General features: G+C 39.4%; 1 protein-coding gene across 1 annotated transcript in view; it reads right to left on the bottom strand.

The window, feature by feature from the left end:
* celsr3 (cadherin, EGF LAG seven-pass G-type receptor 3) overlaps positions 1-20,013 on the bottom strand; it is a gene marked incomplete at both ends in the record, with an annotated part of 88,719 nt that overhangs the window by 27,181 nt on the left and 41,525 nt on the right. The window contains 11 exons of the mRNA XM_083895634.1: positions 79-220; positions 8,034-8,202; positions 8,812-8,922; positions 10,376-10,561; positions 11,627-11,796; positions 12,524-12,649; positions 12,898-13,061; positions 14,872-15,029; positions 15,467-15,481; positions 15,732-15,820; positions 17,238-17,353. Coding sequence (XP_083751760.1) covers positions 79-220; positions 8,034-8,202; positions 8,812-8,922; positions 10,376-10,561; positions 11,627-11,796; positions 12,524-12,649; positions 12,898-13,061; positions 14,872-15,029; positions 15,467-15,481; positions 15,732-15,820; positions 17,238-17,353 — 1,446 coding nt within the window. The remainder of the gene's footprint in view (positions 1-78; positions 221-8,033; positions 8,203-8,811; positions 8,923-10,375; positions 10,562-11,626; positions 11,797-12,523; positions 12,650-12,897; positions 13,062-14,871; positions 15,030-15,466; positions 15,482-15,731; positions 15,821-17,237; positions 17,354-20,013) is intronic.

Below are 20,013 nucleotides of genomic sequence, written 5' to 3'. Positions count from 1 at the left end.
TAAAATTTTAAATCGGCACTGATTACACAGAGGATCATGGAAAACAAAGAGCTAAAGTTGAGTCAACTGTGTGTGTACCTGTGTTGGCAGTACTGGCCATAATGGTTGTCTCCACAGTCACAGGTATATCCATGGGAAGAGCTGGGTTTCCTGTGGCACTGAGCCTCGTTTTCACAAGGATTCAGGTGACAAGCGTCAGTGCAGCCTCTCCCATAGTAACCTGGAACATGAGATTGAGAGAGAAAATAATAAATTGCACAATGCGCCGCATACTTTTGGTTGGTTGAGTTCATTTGTGACAACCTTGAAGGTCAAATACAAGCACATTTAGCAAAATATGAAACCAAGCCGTCCTAGGCGAAGAATCCAAACTTTGCATGTCACAGACATCAGTTACAACCAGGCACTTATTGGACAATAGCAGCTGTCAATCACACCCATCAAGTGTCCACCCATATGTGTGACCTTAACATCGATTTTTCTCTAAATGGGAACACAATTTACAAAACTAACATCTTGTGTGATTGAAGAAGACCTGAAACTAGTGATTGAGACAATAACTCCTCATGGAAATTATTTATCGATGTTCAAGTGAGAAGTAGAAGCTCAAATAATTATATTTTTACTAATGGGTTTTCTTAATCCAGCATACTGGTCTATGCAAAGTACTGACATTAAACTGTACATCCATTTAAAATTCTAGTTTTGAAAATAACACAATCAATGACGGATTTATTTTATAAATCTGAATAATCACACACAGCCAATATCAAATGAAGAGAGGACCAGGGCAATCAAAATGGCAACATATTAAACAATGAGCACAACAATAATATTAAAATAGAACTATGCAGCACCCTACTTTGTTTCCCATACATCTACAAAACACAGTAAGCAGTCAGTACTTCAAACATCACACAGTGATTACCACCAGTGAGGAACCGACACTGAGCAAGCCGCAGTGGTGCATTACACCACAATCATCCCCTGAACCACAAATCAATGTTTCTTCTGAAAGGAAATTACCAAGAAAAAAAAGCCTGCCACCAACAGCACAAACGCATACAAACTAAACATCAAGGAAACTTTGAAAAGCATGAAAGGGGCATTGCATCTAGAAAGGAAGTTTTACAAACTAAAATATCCACTTTCATGAAATGTTTGCAGAGATTGTGAAAGTACGGGAAATTGCTGGAGTGTAATTTGCATGGATCACATATACAGAACGTTTTTTTTCCAGCTTAAACTCCAATTTTAACCTACTGATCATTTTTCTGCGTATCAAAAAAGTGTTTATTTCTGATATGTGACACACAGAAAAATGTTCAGTAGGTTAAAATTGGAGTTTAAGCTGGAAAATTATTAGAGATGTTTTCAAACAGTAAATCAAGTTATATACAAACAGTCAACCAGTCATGCTGGTGGTTGTTACATCCATTTCTGTCCAGTTTGGTGTTTTATGACAGCTAGCATCCTCATGTTGCATTACTACCTTTTTCCCTTCCCTTCTTAAGAATTAAAGGTCCAGGAAGTAAGAATTAGGCCCTGTCCCAATACCTCCCCGAACCCTACATTTTTGCCCTAACCCTAAATGTTGTGTGTTCTCGTGTAGGGGGGCCCAAGGGGGAGTGCGAGTTTGGCCTTATAATCAACCCTCAAAATGTAGTGAGCTCTGATGTGGGCTTAAAACGAAGTGGAAGATGAAATTATCCATGATGCTTTGCGAATTCAGCAAGCCGGCGGGTATTTTTCAACAAGCATGGCGGCCACATCTGCTGAGGAACAATTACGTTGTAAGTATATTTTCTAAGCACCCAAAGAACCATTGAGCTTTAAACACTAATGTCAGAATTAAAAGTGACGATTTATGAAAGCATCGAGATAACTAGCTAGCTAGCTGCTATTTGCCGAGTGCTTCGAGAGAGGCAACACAAAAGGTAACACAACAGCTGAATCTGCCGGCATTTTACCTGAATGAAAATAGTAGCACACTGCACCGGTAGAATTGTCAACATGTGACGTAGGCTAGCACGTTCGTTACATTGAATATGCTAATTTGCATATAGTGGTGTCCCAATTCCATAGGGAAGCCACTTCCCTCAATGAGGGCAATTTACGGTTGAGGGCACTCCAAACTTAGCGGAAATTTTAAGGCGGAGAAATGGGACGGGGCCTTAGTGTCATGTAATGATGAAACTGCCTACGCTTGGTAACTACAGTGGCCTTGGCATATCAAAAAGGATGTTAACACTTTTTTCCACCCAGAGTTTCAGTTTCTTCCTTCATCTTCATTGGTTTACACATTTGTTTCATGTGGATGGAGCCATTTTCCTTTGTGAAGTAAGATTCTGTTTAAAAAAAGGCTGCTGTATCTAATCTGCAGCCTAATCTAATGAGTTAATCCTCCAGGTACCCTCAAGGTGTTTCTGAGATGATATGTCCATAACTGGAAACAAAAACAGATTTAAAACCTGTGAAGTCATTGGAGAAAAACAGTAGCACAGACATTTACTTTGGTAATAACAACAGACAGCACATTCCAACACTGCTAATCGAGCCACTTCTCCACAGCAACGTACAACACACCGTTTCCACTCCTCACTGCAGTGTGCGCCTGTGCAGCATGGCGAACAAATCCATCATACACTTCAGTGCAATCCCCAGACACTCCACATAAACACACCAGCCTCTTCTATGGTAATACAGGCCCGCACACAATACCCCTCTTTAATCTAATGACTAAAGCACAGCGCTTCACACACACTCACGTTCAGGTGTATTTAGTACAAATAAAGAAGGCCTTTCACCCAGACCTGCTCTTCATTTAAAAAGCACATAATTGTTCTATTTAGTCTTTGTATTAAAGGTGCCATGTGGAATTGCATCCTAAAATGGAAAATAGCAGCCGGTATTTACACTACCTTCAAACTCCGGTGCTAAACCAACCAAGATAAGAAAGATTATTGAATTTTGAGTCGCAGATGAGGCAAAACCAGAGTGAATATCTGTGAGGCTTTTCAGTGAGGGACTGGAAAATGACCCAGATGTCGCTTCTTTCTGCTGATATATATCACAAGTCTGTGAGTGTATATGAGAGGGGTGATGTTTCTTAATTTGTCCAGAGAGGTGAGACAGACGTGATGTGTAGTGTCGTCATGTTCATGCAGGTTCATGTTTGTGGGAGCGTGGCTTTCACCAGAGGACTGATGGGAGGGGGCAGGTTATGATGATTTTTTTTTTTTAAATTAACAGCGGATGGCAGAGTCATCGTGACAGAGAAATAATGAATACAGAAAAAAAAAAAAAACAGAATAAGCATCATGCAAATAACTGACTCTCTCACCAACCCAAACTCTCCTCCTTACGTATGATCACCTCTACTTATTCAGCCAAGGACTTCTGCTTTGAAGCAACCTTGTTAATTCATAGCAATGAATAGAAGACTCTCTCTCTCTCTCTGTAGATTAAATTGTGACTTTGTTACAAAGCCTCTTCGTGTTCATCTATAGAAAGAAGCAGAAGCAACCACTCAGCTTTCAAACCTGTGGCCTTGGCTGCAGCTTTAGAAACACGAAAGCTTTCTTATCACACATTCGGTCTTTCTCGCTCCATCTTATATTTCTTTTTGAGCCTAAGGAAAGAAAAACACTGGCCTTGCTCTTTATATTCAAACTCAACACAAATGTTCCACTTTGCTGTCTTGAAAATATTGAAGGAAGAATAAAAGAAAGATGACAGTCACAGCTGCTGCTGAGTATTCAATTATTTCACTAATGCACATGTATACACACACACACACACACACACACACACACACACGAGTGTGATTACAACATGACACGTGTGAACAGTGGAGGAATTCTGTCTTTTGTGTGTTCTCTCGTGATGTACCACTCTCCATTTCCATCTCTATTGTTTTCAACTAGTCAATGGCTCTTCCATGCACACACACACGCACAAAAAACATAAAATCCTTTTCTATCAGCCATATACATCTTTACACGTTCACCATGGCAACTGAGAGAGACGGCCTTGGATGTTTTCATTTAAAATGACACAGGCCTTGTCACAACAATGTGTGTGCCTGTGTGTGTGTGTGTGTGTGTGTGTGTGTGTGTAAGATAGAGAGAGAGAGAAATCATAGGTGTTTTATCTTTCATAGACAGGACCCAAGGAAAGTTCTGTCCTCTTGATGTGTCCACACATCAAGGGCGACTCACAGATTCTCATCTTGTTCTTTACCGTAACACAAAGGCTCGACTTCAGCAAAGGACAAAGACTCATTCCCATTCATCCATCTGATATGGATCTAACTATTTCTATCTGACCATGCAAGACTGTGGGTATCAGTTATTTAATAAAAGTGGTGGTAGAAAAACACAAAGACAGCACTGAAAGTTCTGGGATGAGTGTATGTGTGTGTAAGCGTACTTCATCCGTGTATTCGTGGATTTGGATTCATAGACAGACAACATTGGACCAACAGGACAACATCATTTGTCAGTGCATTCAGCCACAAATCACTGATGAAAATGATACACTTTAAAGCTGTCATTTGAAATACTTATATAGCTCTATATTCTGACAGAAAGTGGGGCTGCAACGCCTAGTCGACTGGAAAATTAGTTGACGACTATTTTAGTAGTAGCAAAATATGTAAGCTAGGACTGTTAGTTTTTGTTCGAAGTTTGAATATATATTCGAATGTGGGATTAAAAGACTGTGATCATGTGTTCAAACGAGATGCAGGGCACGCCACATTAAATGAACTATTCAACAGAACGTCTAAGTCATAGTAATTATTTTAATGAACAAATATGAGTCAAAGGTGAATTTTGTACAAAGCAGATTTTCATTCCAGACAAATATCCAATGACAGCAAATACAAAGCCGATCAATAAATGACATAGTGAGGTGGAGCATCATTTGTCATAAAGAACTGCAGTGACCCAAAAATAGAAACTGCAGTAAGCAGCTTGAAGCCACGGACATCCCATGACACCAGACATGACATGGGGGGGACGGACTCTATCATAATTCTAAATTAAAAAAGAGCCGTCCCTACGCTCCAGTCTCTCTGACGACGACAGCACGTAGAGATCAATGTAGGGATTATAGCTTGCTGGCTGCATCGCCATGATTCAAAAACGCATGCATTGATCGCAGAAGCTCTGTGAAAATCTTTAGTGTCACAATTTTGAAGCGAGGGCGTGCTCCATTTGCTCACCCAGCTGTCCAAGTAGTTGAGGGGAAAGATAAACCCACAGTGACACTTATTTCATGCTCATGTCATGCTTGGGGCTCAGGAATCGCTCACTCCTTCTTACTAAAAGACAAAGTTTAGAAAACAGCAACTGCGCTTCTGCTTGCTTTTCGGAAGCAAACTCCAACTTTTGTTGTTTCCGACCACTTTTTCAGCCTCTTGACAAAAACTGGAAACGCTGATAAATGATCAGACCCTGAAACCCTGAACATATGTTTTCTGCATCTGAGCATGTTGGTTTTTGAACAGCTCTGGGATCTCCGGCGGACATAAATCAACAAGGCTGGAATTTATCATATCAAATTCAAATTTTCACTGCAGCGAATTAGCCTGTAGCATCTGGCAGCAACTGTCACAACTGTCACATAACACACACAGGGAACGCAGTCATGCTACATATTGTATCCGTACTCAGAAGCACACAAACACACACAGAGGAGAGGAGAGAGCAGATGTCTGTGGTGATTTATCATTTACAACCTTGCCTCACTTTGTGTGTGTGTGTGTGTGTGTGTACAAATCAGAGCCTGTCAGTTGCATGAGACCCATTACGTTTGTTTCAGTACCAGCCTGAACCCCACATGAAAGGGAATTATTCAGACTGCACCTTTGTTTCTCTTTTTTTTTTGTCTCTGAGCTTTTATTAAACTTTGGTTTGTCTCCAAGCAGCATTCACTGTATAATTATTTTCAATGCTCATTGTGCTAATGAAGTATAATGATGATGAAAGTGTGTGTATTTACAGTCCGTGCACATTAAATGTGTATTCTCCAAGTCTGTTCTATGTTAATGAGCCCGAGTGTCAGCATTAGCTCATGGGCTGGTGGTGCAGGATGCTACAGGGAAAGCAGCTCCTCTCTGCTTCCGCTCCCATGTTGCCAGACCTCAGGCTCTCTCTCACTTTAACAAGCTTCAACCACAAACAGGGCACAAAGTCTCTCACTTTCACCCCTTCACTTTCATCTCACTGCTCCCATTTACAACTTTTGTTTCTCAAAGTTTCCTGCGTGTAACTCATCATAACAAGTCTTTAACGTCTGACGTTGTTCGCAATGATGACGCACCATTATCGCTACTGTTTTCCACAGATGCAGAATTAGAAAAAGTGAAAAAAAAAATTAAAAAAATACAAGAGCTTTACAGGAGAGTAAGGAAAGGAGTATTTTTTTTTTTAGAGGAAGTTAATAAAGAAGCAGTTTGAGATTCTGAGAAAAGAGGATTAATATACTGTCAAATTAAAGTGGAAAAAGCAAATTGGCCCATTTTTCTTGCTTGTGTTGTCTTTCATGTGGTTCTTTTTTCTCCTCTCTCCATTATTACACTCATTATTATTATTATTTTATTTCTGTTTTTGTGGGGAATTCTGTTGGGTCTGTCTATGTATGTGTCCCTGTGATAGACGTGTGAACTGTCCAGGGTGTGACCCCGCCTATTGCGGCACAGCTCCTCACTTCTACTTCTACTGCTTCATCCTCCACCTGAAGATGAAGCAGTAGAAGGTGGATGGGTGGAATCTGTTGGGTTTGTACTTTACCTAATGCATCTTTGATGGTTTTCCTTTTTTGAGTAAAAGGTCACTGGGATAGAAGGGAAGGTGGGTTTTTGAAAAAGGTGACATTCATACTTTAATGTATTTGTTTATGTATTTGTGATCATCAATAAATCAATAAAACATGCCAATAGAATAATAATTTGCTGTCCAATCTCTTCTCCTGCCTCCCCTTCAGTCATAAATATAATAAATGAATAATCCTTGAATGGTGTGAGAACTGAGCTGGAGCTGTTGCGTCAGTGGCTTCTCATAAAGCATTGAATATCTTTATCCAACCTTTCCTTCACACGTTATTCACGGTCACATTAATTACTTGATCTGTAGTGCATGTGTACCAGTGGGGGGTGGAGCTATTCCCAACAGTGTCACCAGTGCTTTCAGGCTGTTTGATTTGACTTCCTCATGCTCTCTTTCTTCTCTTCTTTCCTCGGGGCTAAAAACTTTTGGTGTTTGTTTTACACTTTTCAGTTAGCTCCCTCTTTCCCTTCATTAATTATTAATGTTTATAGTCTCTCTCTTTGTCTTCTGCCTTTTTTATATCTATTATTATCTTTCTCTCTACACTTTCCTTAATGCTGAAATCTGAGTCTCTACACTCTTCTTTTCTACACTCACAACCTTTCTTCTGCTTCATGAAATTCACCTGCCTAGGAAAGATCTGAGGTGTTAGCCTGCAATCAAAGTCTTTCTCTCAGGCTAACAAACTTTTTTTTTTTTCCAACCTCTCACTTTCTCCAACTTATTTGGCTTCCCTCACTCCTATTTCCTTTCCTTTCATAGCTACTGCTCTGGTGCAGAAATTAAACTATGTGCCTGTAGGTTTGGTATTACTAATATTTGCATGTGTATTTTATTCCACATTGAAGAAAAAGGTAGATGTGAGGCAACAATCGCTGCATTGTTGCCCGTCATTGCAACAATGCGATGTGAGGCATCATTGTTGAAGCAAGAAATTAGTGGGGGAGGAGTCATATTTAAATGAATGGCTGTGATTGGAGTGCAAGGCTGGCTGTCAGCTGATTACAGCTGGGGCATATGATGACCGCCATGTCCTCCGTGATCAAACACAAGCCTCATTCATTGTCCTTGTTCACACAGCAGTCTGTTAATTACATGATGGATGATTTTAAAGAAAAGATCTACCCCAGTTCACAACTTAAAGCAAATACATCTTCCGTGTCAGTCCCTCCTCCACTGACACCAACGGTGTTCACTCACCAGATTCACAGACACAAGTATGCCGCTCCCATTGGTCAGAACAGCGGCTGTGGGCGGGGCATGGAGACGAGACGCAGGGATTGCCAACGGTGCACCCGATCTCCGCTTTGACAGATTTTGATGGCCGGGGCAAGGGAGGGGCGTCGGGCCGGACCCCCAACCGAACACCCTGGAGAGAGGAAGAAAGAAAGAAAGATTTATATTAAAGATGGTTTATGCATCTTCTACTGCTTTATCCTCCACATAAGGGTCTCTCTGCTGACATATGTCGAAAGATGGGGGTCACCTATCTCATTTTTGTTGTTTTTTTCTTAAAAGTCACACTTTTATTCATCAAAACAGTTGCAAAATGAATAGAAAATTATAGTCAAGACATTGACAAGATTAGAAATCATGATTTTTATTCAAAATAATAATTTTGCCCTACTTTTGTCAAAGAGCCAGCAAAACTGTTTTCAGCTGTGCTAACATCATTGCACAAGGGTTTTCAAATAATCCAATAGCCTTCTTGCACGATTAGCAAACACAATGAATGTACCATTAGAACACTATAGAGATGGTTGCTGGAAATGGGCCTCTATACACCTGTACATGGTATATGGTAGTACAGAGACAAACAACCATTCTAAAGATAAATTTAAATAATTTAAAAAAGGGTAAACAAATTCATTCATGCTCATTATTATTATTATTATTTTACACACATCTGTTTCAAATATACCAACATCTCCCTTGCAACCATCCATGAACACGCATTAGAAATACAATCCAGCCTCACCTGTATGCATCCTCTTATCCCGTTCTGAACCTCTCCGGAGCCCAGCACTCCTCCCACATGCAGATGTTTCACCTTCAAACCGTGAATCTCGTTTCCCACTATCACTGTTCCCTATGGGGAAAGATGGAATGATTATTATTAGTATTATTATTAATAATAGCTGTACGCAAACTGGATATCTGGACATAAATAATGGAGCACAACAACTTCAACAGCTTTATTTGATGATTTTCTTGAAATATAGAGGCAGTGACAATGTGAGATATGAAAAAAATCAATCTCCCAGAAAATCATTTCCCACAAAGGCTGTTGTGCAAAAATACACAATGAGGCATTTATTTCTTTTTGGTTTACTCGATCAAAAATAATTGAAGCCACAAAGACTTTCTTATACAGCCAGACAATAAAAATGTTTTTCTGAAAACATTGCTGAATTTTTCTTTTATTCCTTGATCACAAACTGGAAGGCATTATTCTTCTGTTTTTTGCCACAGCATCACTGAACAGTCAGGTTATTAAAACACTTATGTCTGTCGATGGGAAGGAAGCAGAGGGGAGGGAGAGCGAGGGGTTAATGGTTTCACAGTCTCACACTGAATGATTGACTTCAGTCAATAAGAGAAAACAAGAACAAGCAGTTGTTGTGAGAAGGTCAACGCTCGGCTGAAAACAAAGACGGTGTGGTGAAGCAATGTGGACGGGCAACTTGGCTCACAGCATGAAACACGAAAACAAAATCGATGAGTCCAATTTATCACTATTTCAGCAGCAGTGGAAAATAGAACACAGTCCACACATGTCAAACAATTCCAAAGGTAATGGCTGTTTAATTGACAATTATGATGTTTTATAATGTCAGATTTAAATAGATCATTTTGTCCACCGCTGTCAGAGTCTGTTGATTTATGTAACATCCAGGAGTACATGTTGACATAATCCTGAAACTAGTATTACCAGACTGACACAAACCACAGTTAGAAAATGAATCTATATCTCAATATTATATTATAATCTGATGTCAACATTTCACAAAATGTTTTTGTTACACGCTTACGTTGGTGATGGAGGTTTTTAATTTCCTTTTTAAATGATCTAATCTATATAATCCAATATTATGGCAGTTTATAAAAATGATGACTTTTGACTAAATGTGATCGAAAAGCTGAAATTACACCCACGTCTTTTGCTAATAATGTCATTATCTTTGACAGTGTTACTAGAGTATTGCATTGAATTATGTTAAATTCAAATATTACAAAGGACTACTTGGCTTCATTCACATACTGTAAAACATGTCTCTGATTAGAGTTTTCTGCACATTACTCTGAATAAGTTGTCCAGCAGAGAACCAGCAGATTTCAAACAGCTACATTAAATGATTTCTAACAATTCAAAATGAGAACTCTTAGTTAATTAAATTATTCATAAATATCTGTGCTTTACTAAATTGCCGCATTTAAATATTTCCACTGTACCAGTCTGCTAAAACAAATCGAATCCTTACTGTTGGAACATTAAATCTGACCTAAAAACCTTCCCTCTAGCCTTTGTATCTCATTATTACCTGGTATAGTCCAAAGTCGAGCCGAAGAGTGGCAACGTATCGGGTCTCGCGGCCACTGTGAACATCTCGCAGCTCCAGCTGGAGATCGTGCCATCGGCCATCTGCCACCTGAACCTGGTCCAAGCGCAAACGCACCGGTCTGGTCGAGCCGCGGGTCACAGAGAACACCAGCTGACCGTTTATCACCTGACAGAGATACGAGGAGCACACAAACACATTTTCAGAATTGAATTTCATATTTTGTGTTTTGGTCCGCGTGAGTGTGTGTGTGTTTGTGATGCTAACACATAAGACATCCCACTGTATCATGAGCCACACAAAAGAAGACAAATGTGCTGCTAATCCTGCTTTGGTTTAGATGCTGCTTTCAGAGGTGGAGAATAGAGGATGGCAGGAAGAAGAAGAAGAAGGAGAGGGAGCGAGAGAAAGGCAGAGAAGTAACAGTCTCGACAGGAATCAACAGGTTATGAGAAACATTACTTTCTTTTCAGGCACCCCGTTATCTCTAGTGTTATTCTACAGTTGAAGATAATCTAAGTTTCATTTGTTAATCTTTAATGTGCGTGAATGAATGCGTTGAATGAGAATGGTTTGATTGAATGATTTTTAATAAAGATCTACTTGCAATTATTGACCTCCACCAAGGAGGTATATGTTTAACCATAGTTTGTTTGTTTGTCTGTCTGTATGTCTGTTTGCAACATAATTTGAAAAATCGACGGATTTGTTTGAAATTTTCAGGAAATGTCCGCAATGGGACCAGAAACAAGTGATTCAATTTGGCCGTGATCTGTCTACGCTATCACTATTTTAGCGGTATTTTGTGGGGGGCTGAGCTGCCTTGGTGGAGGTCTGCACTCTCCGAGTGATTTTCTAATTCTGACTGAATTTGCGATTACGGTATGATTTGCAATATTAGAGGGAATGGTCCTTTTTACATAATTGTGCAAATCTGTACAAAACAAAGATGTTTTCTATGGAGAGCCATCTCAGTCAAAATTAAATAAAAAAATAAACAGAAACAAATGAATAAAAACAGGAAAAAAATAACAATAATATTTTTTCAGGGGAATTTTATTCGGTGTAACGCCACATTTATTAATTTCTTCTGTAGAATATGATGTGTATGTCAGGACAATATTTAATCTAACAATGGTACCCCAATACGCATTTTAGCGAGAATAAATAATGCACCTCTTTTGATTTGAAAATTGCTGGAAGCAATATTGCGATTTTATTGAAATGTCATACCTGGAACAGCAGGCTGGTGTACTGTCCGGCCTGAGCCTGCAGCAGCGTCCCCTCTCTTGCTCTGGTTTTGAACACCAAGCCCAGGTACCACGGTGTGGAAATGGTCACGTCGTTCTTCAGGTCCCACCAGAGGGCGCTATTACCCAGGAAGCGGTGGGCGTGTGGCAAAACTGAGGCGGGCGACGAAAAAAGGAGGAGAAATAAAAGGAGTATTAGAAATAGTATTAAAAGTCTAAGAAAGTTACAGTTTTGTACATATCGAGCTTTCTTTTAGAATGGGATCAGCCCCTCGCCCCGTAAAATGATAAAGGATGATGATTTCCCTTCATTCCTGATCCTGATCACGAGGGTGTTGTGTTTAACTGACACACAGGCACTAAATAAGTCTCTGAATTTTCTGAGACCCACACATTTTGCATCAAGATATTCCCCAAAGATTTGACCACCAGAGTGTGACATGTCTGTCCTCTTGCAGTTTACACCAGGAACACACTGATGTGAGGAAACACTCTGGGATACACTAGCTTCAAGTAAATCCAGAAAACAATGGATGAATAAATCTGAATGACTGTCTTATTTCAGTGACTTAACTAAAGTGTGACTAACAAAGAAGCATGTTAAAAAGGTTATTCACAAATTAATTACACGTATAATCACTTTCCATTAATCACAACAAATAAACACCAGTGAAGAGCAAAGCCATTTTGCAGCACATTTAGAAATATTGACCACTTTCACATCGTCTCTGGCACGGGTGACAATTATCTCAGCCTTGGTGTCCCTTTTTAGTTTTTACTGGTAATGACACAATAGTTTTAAATGCTGCCAGTATTCAAAACATGAACTGCAAGTGAGACAAGTGGATGAAAACGAGCGCGTATTATAACAGCATCTCACCATGGCTACAGTCCTTTCCTCCGTACCCCAGTGGACAGTCACAGGAGAAAGTCTCCCAGCTCACACTGCACGTTCCCCCATTCTGACAGGGGTTGGACTTGCAAAAGGCCAGTTTGGCACTGCAGCCTGTGAGGAGCAGCAGAGACGAGAATGTCATGTGAAGAATGTGAATGTAGCAAATGTGTACAAGTGAGACCAAATAACAAAGACATGTTCCACTGTATAAAACTGTATTTTGTTTAAAATTTTGTGTAAAAATTCTAATTCCTGAAGATTGAAGATGCTTCTAATGCTTCAATGTATACTAAATAGTAACATGTTTTTTCTTTCATGATATTTAAAGGACAGGGACAAATTTGACTATCAGTGCTGACCAGGAACAGTTCCATTGTTAGCTATAAATCCAGCCAAGTCCAGAGGCTTGTTGTCGATGTGCAGCTCCTTCATACAGCCAATAAACTCCCTGGCACCGAACGGGAAGTTGTCTGGCACATTGGGAACTCCACCCAGAAACAATGGACCAGTCAGATCCAGAGACCTGAGAGAGGAGGACACAAAGAAGGAAGAAATATCAGTAAGTAAGTGGAGATTAAAGGGGAATGTGGAAGGAATGGAGAATCACAGAGGGAAGGAATGGAAAAAACACATGAAAAAAGTCAAAGGGATTACATCGGCAAACCCAGAGATTAAATATGTCATCAGAGGTACATGTCAAAAGGAACAAGAATCAATAAATTTAAGGGGATGTTGAGGACAATTGAGGTGACGATCTTGTTGTTGAGGATTAAAAACAGTCGGTGAAAACTGAATTGAATAGATGTAAAATAGAATACAGCTCTAGATGTCAGGGGACGTCAACAAATAGCAGAGTCGCGTGGATTAAAGAAGGAAAATGCAAACAGCAAACATGGAAGTGTAGAAGCAGCCAAGGAGGCAGATGAACAAACACGAGATTAAGTGTGAGTTACAGCAAATATCAAGAGAGCGGATGACAAGACAGATGGAAGTTCAGCACACTGAGAAAAACACAGGGAATTTCAGAGAAGGAGATCTATGAGACAGCAAATAACTGTTGTGGGACCACAAGTGTGACAAAATGTGGAGAGACAGTTGTCAGTGTTGTCACTCTGGGGGCATTATCCCCCCCCCCCCCACCACCACTTTAAGTTCAGTTTTTCCTTTTTGAGATTTTTCCAAGTAAATACCTGTGTAATATGAACTGACAGAAGCTAGTGAGAGGGAAAAAATATGCACTGGAGTCAAACAATCCAGAGATTAAGTGCAGATTAAAGCAAATATTAACAGAAGACACGATTAGAAGAGAATGGCAAGAGTTTGTAGGAGTAGGTTTTACTTAGCGCACAGTCAGTTTGATCAGTTTACACCAGCAAGGCCAAACATCAACACTGTGAGTGTGTGCACGACCATAGCATGTGGGTTAGACACCTGCTGGTGCGACGATGGATAAATATTTTGGTGCGTACACGCGACAAGCAGAGTGGAAAGTCGAGTCAGATCAGTTCATGTTATCCACAGAGATATAGATTAAAGATCAGTTTCATATACTTGACGGTGTGAGGAGACGACCAGAGAACTGAAATTAATTCACTTTAACGCACAAGTAGAATGAATCCTGAAGCCACCCAGGCAGCCATAAAGAAGCACGCAGATGTCAAGCAATCATGGCTCATTAAAACCACACAAATCACCTCATCACCCCAATCTGCTGAGTGAGGCAACGGTGTCAGTCTTAGTTTCAGCAGGGAGAGGATTAGACTGCTTAAATATGAATTCAAATGTGAGTTATAAATAATTTCAGTTTATAAGCCTTTAATTTAAATTTAATAGCTAATAGTAGAACAGCCTAATCTTACTGGAGGTGGCGATTTCATTTGCTTTGCCCCATCATTCCACATTACAACATGCACTTTTACGTTGAAATTGTGATACATCATCGTGAATATCTCACTTGTGCTACTGTGTTATAACTTTAATCTCATATTGCCTGCTCTACAGTTATGTACATATTTAATGGTTCCTCCATGTACATGCAGCTGACAGCTGGACACTGTGCAGCTTCAAACAGCTTTTATTGGTTTTTTACTTTGTGAAAAATTGTTCAGCCTCTGATCGGTCACTGATGAAGTTTAGTTAGTAAGTACATTTTATTTATACAGCACATTTCATAGATATGGAATAATATATTTCATTGTAATTTCATCATGTATAATGCCATGTATTTTCTTTTAACCCTAAGCTTTTTGAGTCAGGTATAGCTCATCCTAGAAGAAACACAATTGTTGGATGGAGAATGGAGATTTGGAGAATGAAAAGAGAGATAAACTCACTTCTTGCTGCTGGTCTGTTTGCCTTGTGCGGCACAGCTATAATTCCCGAGCTGTGTACCAAAGCGAAGAGACAAGGCCGTATCGCAGTCGTCTATGCTCACCACGGCAATCTTCTCATCCGACGGACCCTGGGCCTCACCGCTCATACTGCGCTTTGGCTGAACACATACACACGCGATTAAATACAGAGTCCATAATAACGACAAAACAGTCTGACAGTGGGCAACATGCAAGTTAAATCTCTAAATCTAGAGTTATTATCTCTCCAGTCAGTCAATAGATACACCAGATAACATCAACACATCAGACTATATTCATCTACTCTGCAACTGCTCATTGTGTTAGACAGAAAGAGGGGGGAGAATAGAGTTAGTAAGACAAGAAACAACAGCAAATAATTAGCATACATAAGATAAATTAGGGATAAAATAATGGAGTACAAACAGAACGACTGACACACTCATTCTTCATTTACGATCTGCTGGTGAAAAAAATACAAATGGACAACAAAAAAAAAGAAAGAAAGGAGAGAGGGAATGAAAGAGGTGGATGGAAAAACGTGTATGTGCACCCTGAGACACACTCTCATACTCACATAACGTGTAGCTGGCTGAGGAAAATGGAAGAACATGAAGAAAATTAAAGGAGATGTGCAGCGAATGTGCATGAAGAAAATGTTGAACACCCACGTTAACAGTGCGCACACAAACACACAAAAACTGCTCCAGCCTCATTAACATGTCTTTGCCGGTAGGAAGGCTGAGAAACTAATCTGCTGATGTATCAGAATTGAAAATTACAAGCCCAACAAAAACACTTTGGGAACTTCAAACTCATCAAACAGACGTCAGTAAACCCACCTTGTTGTAATAGTGGATGTGAACTGTGTGCCAGTTTCCATCGCTCACGCCCCCGTGCAGGAATGGACTCACCTGGGTGGATGTTTCTCCTGCAGGAATGAAGTGAGTGTCAAATGGAAGCAGGTAATAGTTATGTACGACTTTTTGCCGATACATTGGGAATGTTTGCCAATAACCGATACCAATATTTACAAGTTTTTCCCTGCGCCAAACTGCAGAGGGAATTTAGTCTCTACTTTAATGAAATTAAAATAATATTTTGTCACAGCACATGTAGATACATTTTCTTCATTGAGCAAGATAAGTTCGCCGATATCCGATAATACATTTTAAATTAGTAATATTATACACTATTTCTACAAGGTAGCATAGTTCGCTGGTGTCCTGATGAACATAGCCGTTCAGTCACCCTGGCAAAACAGCCCTGTTCAGAATGCTCGGTTTTGAGTGCCTGTCTCTTTAAATGCAAATGAGACACAAGAAACTACGTCAGTGTCACAGAGGCTACTGGGAGCTAACAGCAGTTAGCATTTGGAAAAGCGATCATTTGCCGACTCTGGCCGGCACATTGCCGCCAAATATAAAATTTATTCACTGGACACGTAAATCTTCTGAGGCTGGAAGTGTGTGTAGAACTCTGTGCTGCACTGTGAAGCCAAGAATAGAACACTTTGTGGACTTCAGCTCTTCCGGTTACTATTGCCCTTGTCAGCACTCTTGCGTGTTTTATGGACAAAGCGGAGCTCCGCAAGACAACAACTCCAGGAATTTATCATTGTGATGTCGCAATGAGCACGGAAGTCAACATCGCGTGTTATTTATCTCCGGTATTTAGACTGAGGAGGACCACAAAAACATGAGTGAGTCATACTTTTTCACACTTTGTCGACTGATAGGGCCTCCAGAGTCCCAAATATAAGGATTTAAATGATTAAAAGGTTGATTTTGAATAATATGTCCCCTTTAAAGCAATATCTGCCAATACTGATATTGTGCCGATCAATAATGAATATCAAATACATTTCAGGTAAATAACAACTTCTCTAAAATATAAAAACATTGGGGCAGCTTAGAAGTGGTATATATCAATTATATAGTGATCATTATAATACTCATATTGTTTTATACAATGTGTAGAAATAGCCACATGTTGAATACTTATTATGTTCAGAACATCGTTCATCACTTGAAGTCAGTGGTAGATTGAAAGTCAGTCTTTGCTGTCTAAGAAAAACATGTTCATGTTCACAGTATTTAGTTACTCTATAATGATGTATATTTAACAGTATATCTACAGTACCTCACTTTAAGTATTCCACTGTATTGTATAGTGCACACTGTTCAGTAAAGTCCCCAGATCATGTATATACTGTCCAACCTAATTTAGCCTTGTATCACATAATTATGATCATGGTGGAGATTTTCACTATAACTGCAAATGATACACAGAATGAACAAAAAACACAAAGATAGCACATGGTATAAATTGAAAAGTTGATACGGTACCTGTGGAATATTTGAGCACCACCTGTCCTTCATGGATCTCCAAGGCAACAAAGTCATGTTTCTCATTGAAGCGTCCATTATAGAACAGCAGACCACTGTTCTCCAGCGTGGCAAAACTACAAAAGACACACACATACACAATAAAAGATATCCCATTGTAAGTTCACTGATAAATATACTGCATATAGAGCTAAATATTTGTGCACCATGGCCAATCAGCAGTAATGCAGTTTCTACTCTCTGCAGCTAATCAGAGAAATGCAATTATAATCCATATTTTAATTAGGGTTGAAATACGTGCTCTCACTCCTTCTAAGCGGTTACACGCGACACCTCCAAGTGCAATAATTTGTTATTCTCTTCTCTGTTTTTGTTAAGAAGAGGGAAAAAAAGAATACATTTTTAATTGTTCCTGTCTCGAACAGTAAACAGAAATATACCGGCTGGGAAAGGGGATGTTATCATACCCTTGTTATCCAAGAGTATTGGTAAACAAAAAAAAAAAAGGTTTATTCAATTGCTAATAAGTGTCGTATATGCATGGCTCCATGTTGTAGTTTCAGCATTAATGTACAGCCAACCGAAAAAGGTGCACAATAATGTAACCTTAGCCAGAGTAAATGGAGGCTGAATGTGACCAGTGAAGTGGAGATGCTGAGATTATGTAAATAAAGACTCAATAAATGCAAAAAGGGCACTTGGACTATATGCCTGCTCATTGCTTATGAAATGTATTCATAAACAGTGTGAAAGCTATGTAGATCATAAAGTAAAATCATGCATACATAACAATTGTATTTACCTAAAACCAGTAAAAGACAACATAAGAAACGTAAAATTTAGATGATGAACAAAACTGTCAAAGCCACATTCTCAATCTTGTATAAAGGCTTAAGTATAGTGTCATAGCCACATACAACAGAGCCATAGTATCCATCATACCTATCCCTGACAGACGAACAAATACAAAAAACAAATACAAAAAGGACTTCTCTTTTGCAGTGGAGTCCTTTGTGGCCCTGATGTGCAACTCAGGCCAAAGAGTGTCACCCAAAATATTAAATAAATCACTGCAGTCAGGGGAGGAAGGATGACAGTCAGTGAGAGTAATGTGCATCTGCCAGAGAGAAGGAATATAAAGACGGACGACATGAGGGCTCCCAAAAGTATAGGGCCAGATAATCTCAATGGCTCCCTGCTGGTTGTTCGCCTTACAGGTCATAAACCTGCCTCATCTGTGTTAGTGAATAGGACAAACAAAAAAGTCAATCTATGTGTTATTTCTTTCCTTTCCTTTAAGTGGTAATTTTTCTAATGAGTTATGATTAATTATTTAAAGCTATAAAAACAGAGTGAGCCTCAGCGGTGACTGTAATTGGTGAAGCGAGTGTATAGATGGTAGATCTACTACCGCATAGACTCTGGTGGCACCTGTATCCAGGATAATTCAGTTTAATATTTATATAGTGGGAGTAAGTGGAAATGCCTATAGTCCACTTATACACAGTCATTAGTGTTAGCATTAAAGCACTACTGAATTAGTTACCATCACATAACATGAAAGAAGCTTTGTACAACAACTATTATGGATGAAGGTCATTGGAAAAAAACCCACATATTTTGCCGTCTTGATTAGGGAATGATTAGAGATTAGGATTAGAGAATATCCAGCAGCATCCAGCTGTGCAATAATCCTATGTTACTGCACTTTTTTCGTGCCACCTTCCACAGTGAAAGGTACACTCTGTACATTATGTAAATATCTTGACAACACTTTGATATGTTCCTTATAATCTACATTCTTGTTTTTATATATTGTTCTTTTGTTGCCTGGATATAACATTTAAAGATTTTATTTAAAATATTAATACAAAAACACATTTGTGTTGCTCATTTCGCTTCCCTCTCTAGTGAGCACTACTCCACTGAACGTCACAAATCAATGGTACGTATCATTCAGTGCTTTTTCGTGCCAACACTGCACATGAATTAATTTAACAAGAATAATATAACCACTGTGTCTCATAGCAACCACTCCAAGGTAGCCACAAAAGCCTGGCAACAACCCCATGGGCAACGTCCCCCTAGCAACTATCATCAAATGACATCACCCATGGCAACCACGGCTGCCTGACCACTCACAAGGACCACTTCACATCTCTCAGACGGCCACTCGGTACGTCAAGAAGTAAAAGAACAGCGGGGACACAGCGGTGGTGGGCGAGCGAGACAAAGGACGTGAAGTAAAGACATGATCACTGATCTGTGCAGCAACATTGTCATCACATTTAAGTCTAGGTACAACATACACAGGACAATAAACAAGCTCTCCAATGATTGATTATAGTGCACCAAAAAAAGTTGATGCAAAAAAAAAGATATCCAGTGTATAAAAAGCAAAAGGTTGGATGTATTTTAATTCAGGTAAAAAGGGAGAAAATCTATATTTTCATTTCGAAAGCTCTGGCCAAAGGGTTGGTAGCAATTTCAGTGAAATAATCTTTTAAAAGGAAAGGCTCCATTAGGTAATTTAATTTGGACCTACATTAACACACTAACTTCGAGACTTTGAGAAACAGGAGATGGTGTAATGGAGATGTAAAAAAAAAAAAAAACACGAGCAGGGAATGGAGAAAGAGGTACGCAAAGGAGAAGGTGGTGAAAAGAGTAAATTGACAGTTGAAGGGAGGGTCAGAGGAGAAACCATAAATAACAGGATCGATCTTTGAGATGGAGATGAAATAAACTGATTAAAGAGGTCGGAATCAAACAGGAG

Source organism: Microchirus variegatus (assembly GCF_963457635.1).
Source record: "Microchirus variegatus genome assembly, chromosome: 9".
Taxonomy (NCBI): Eukaryota; Metazoa; Chordata; class Actinopteri; order Pleuronectiformes; family Soleidae; genus Microchirus; species Microchirus variegatus.
Note: the sequence above shows the minus strand (reverse complement) of the source record. Positions and strands in the feature narration are given on the sequence as shown.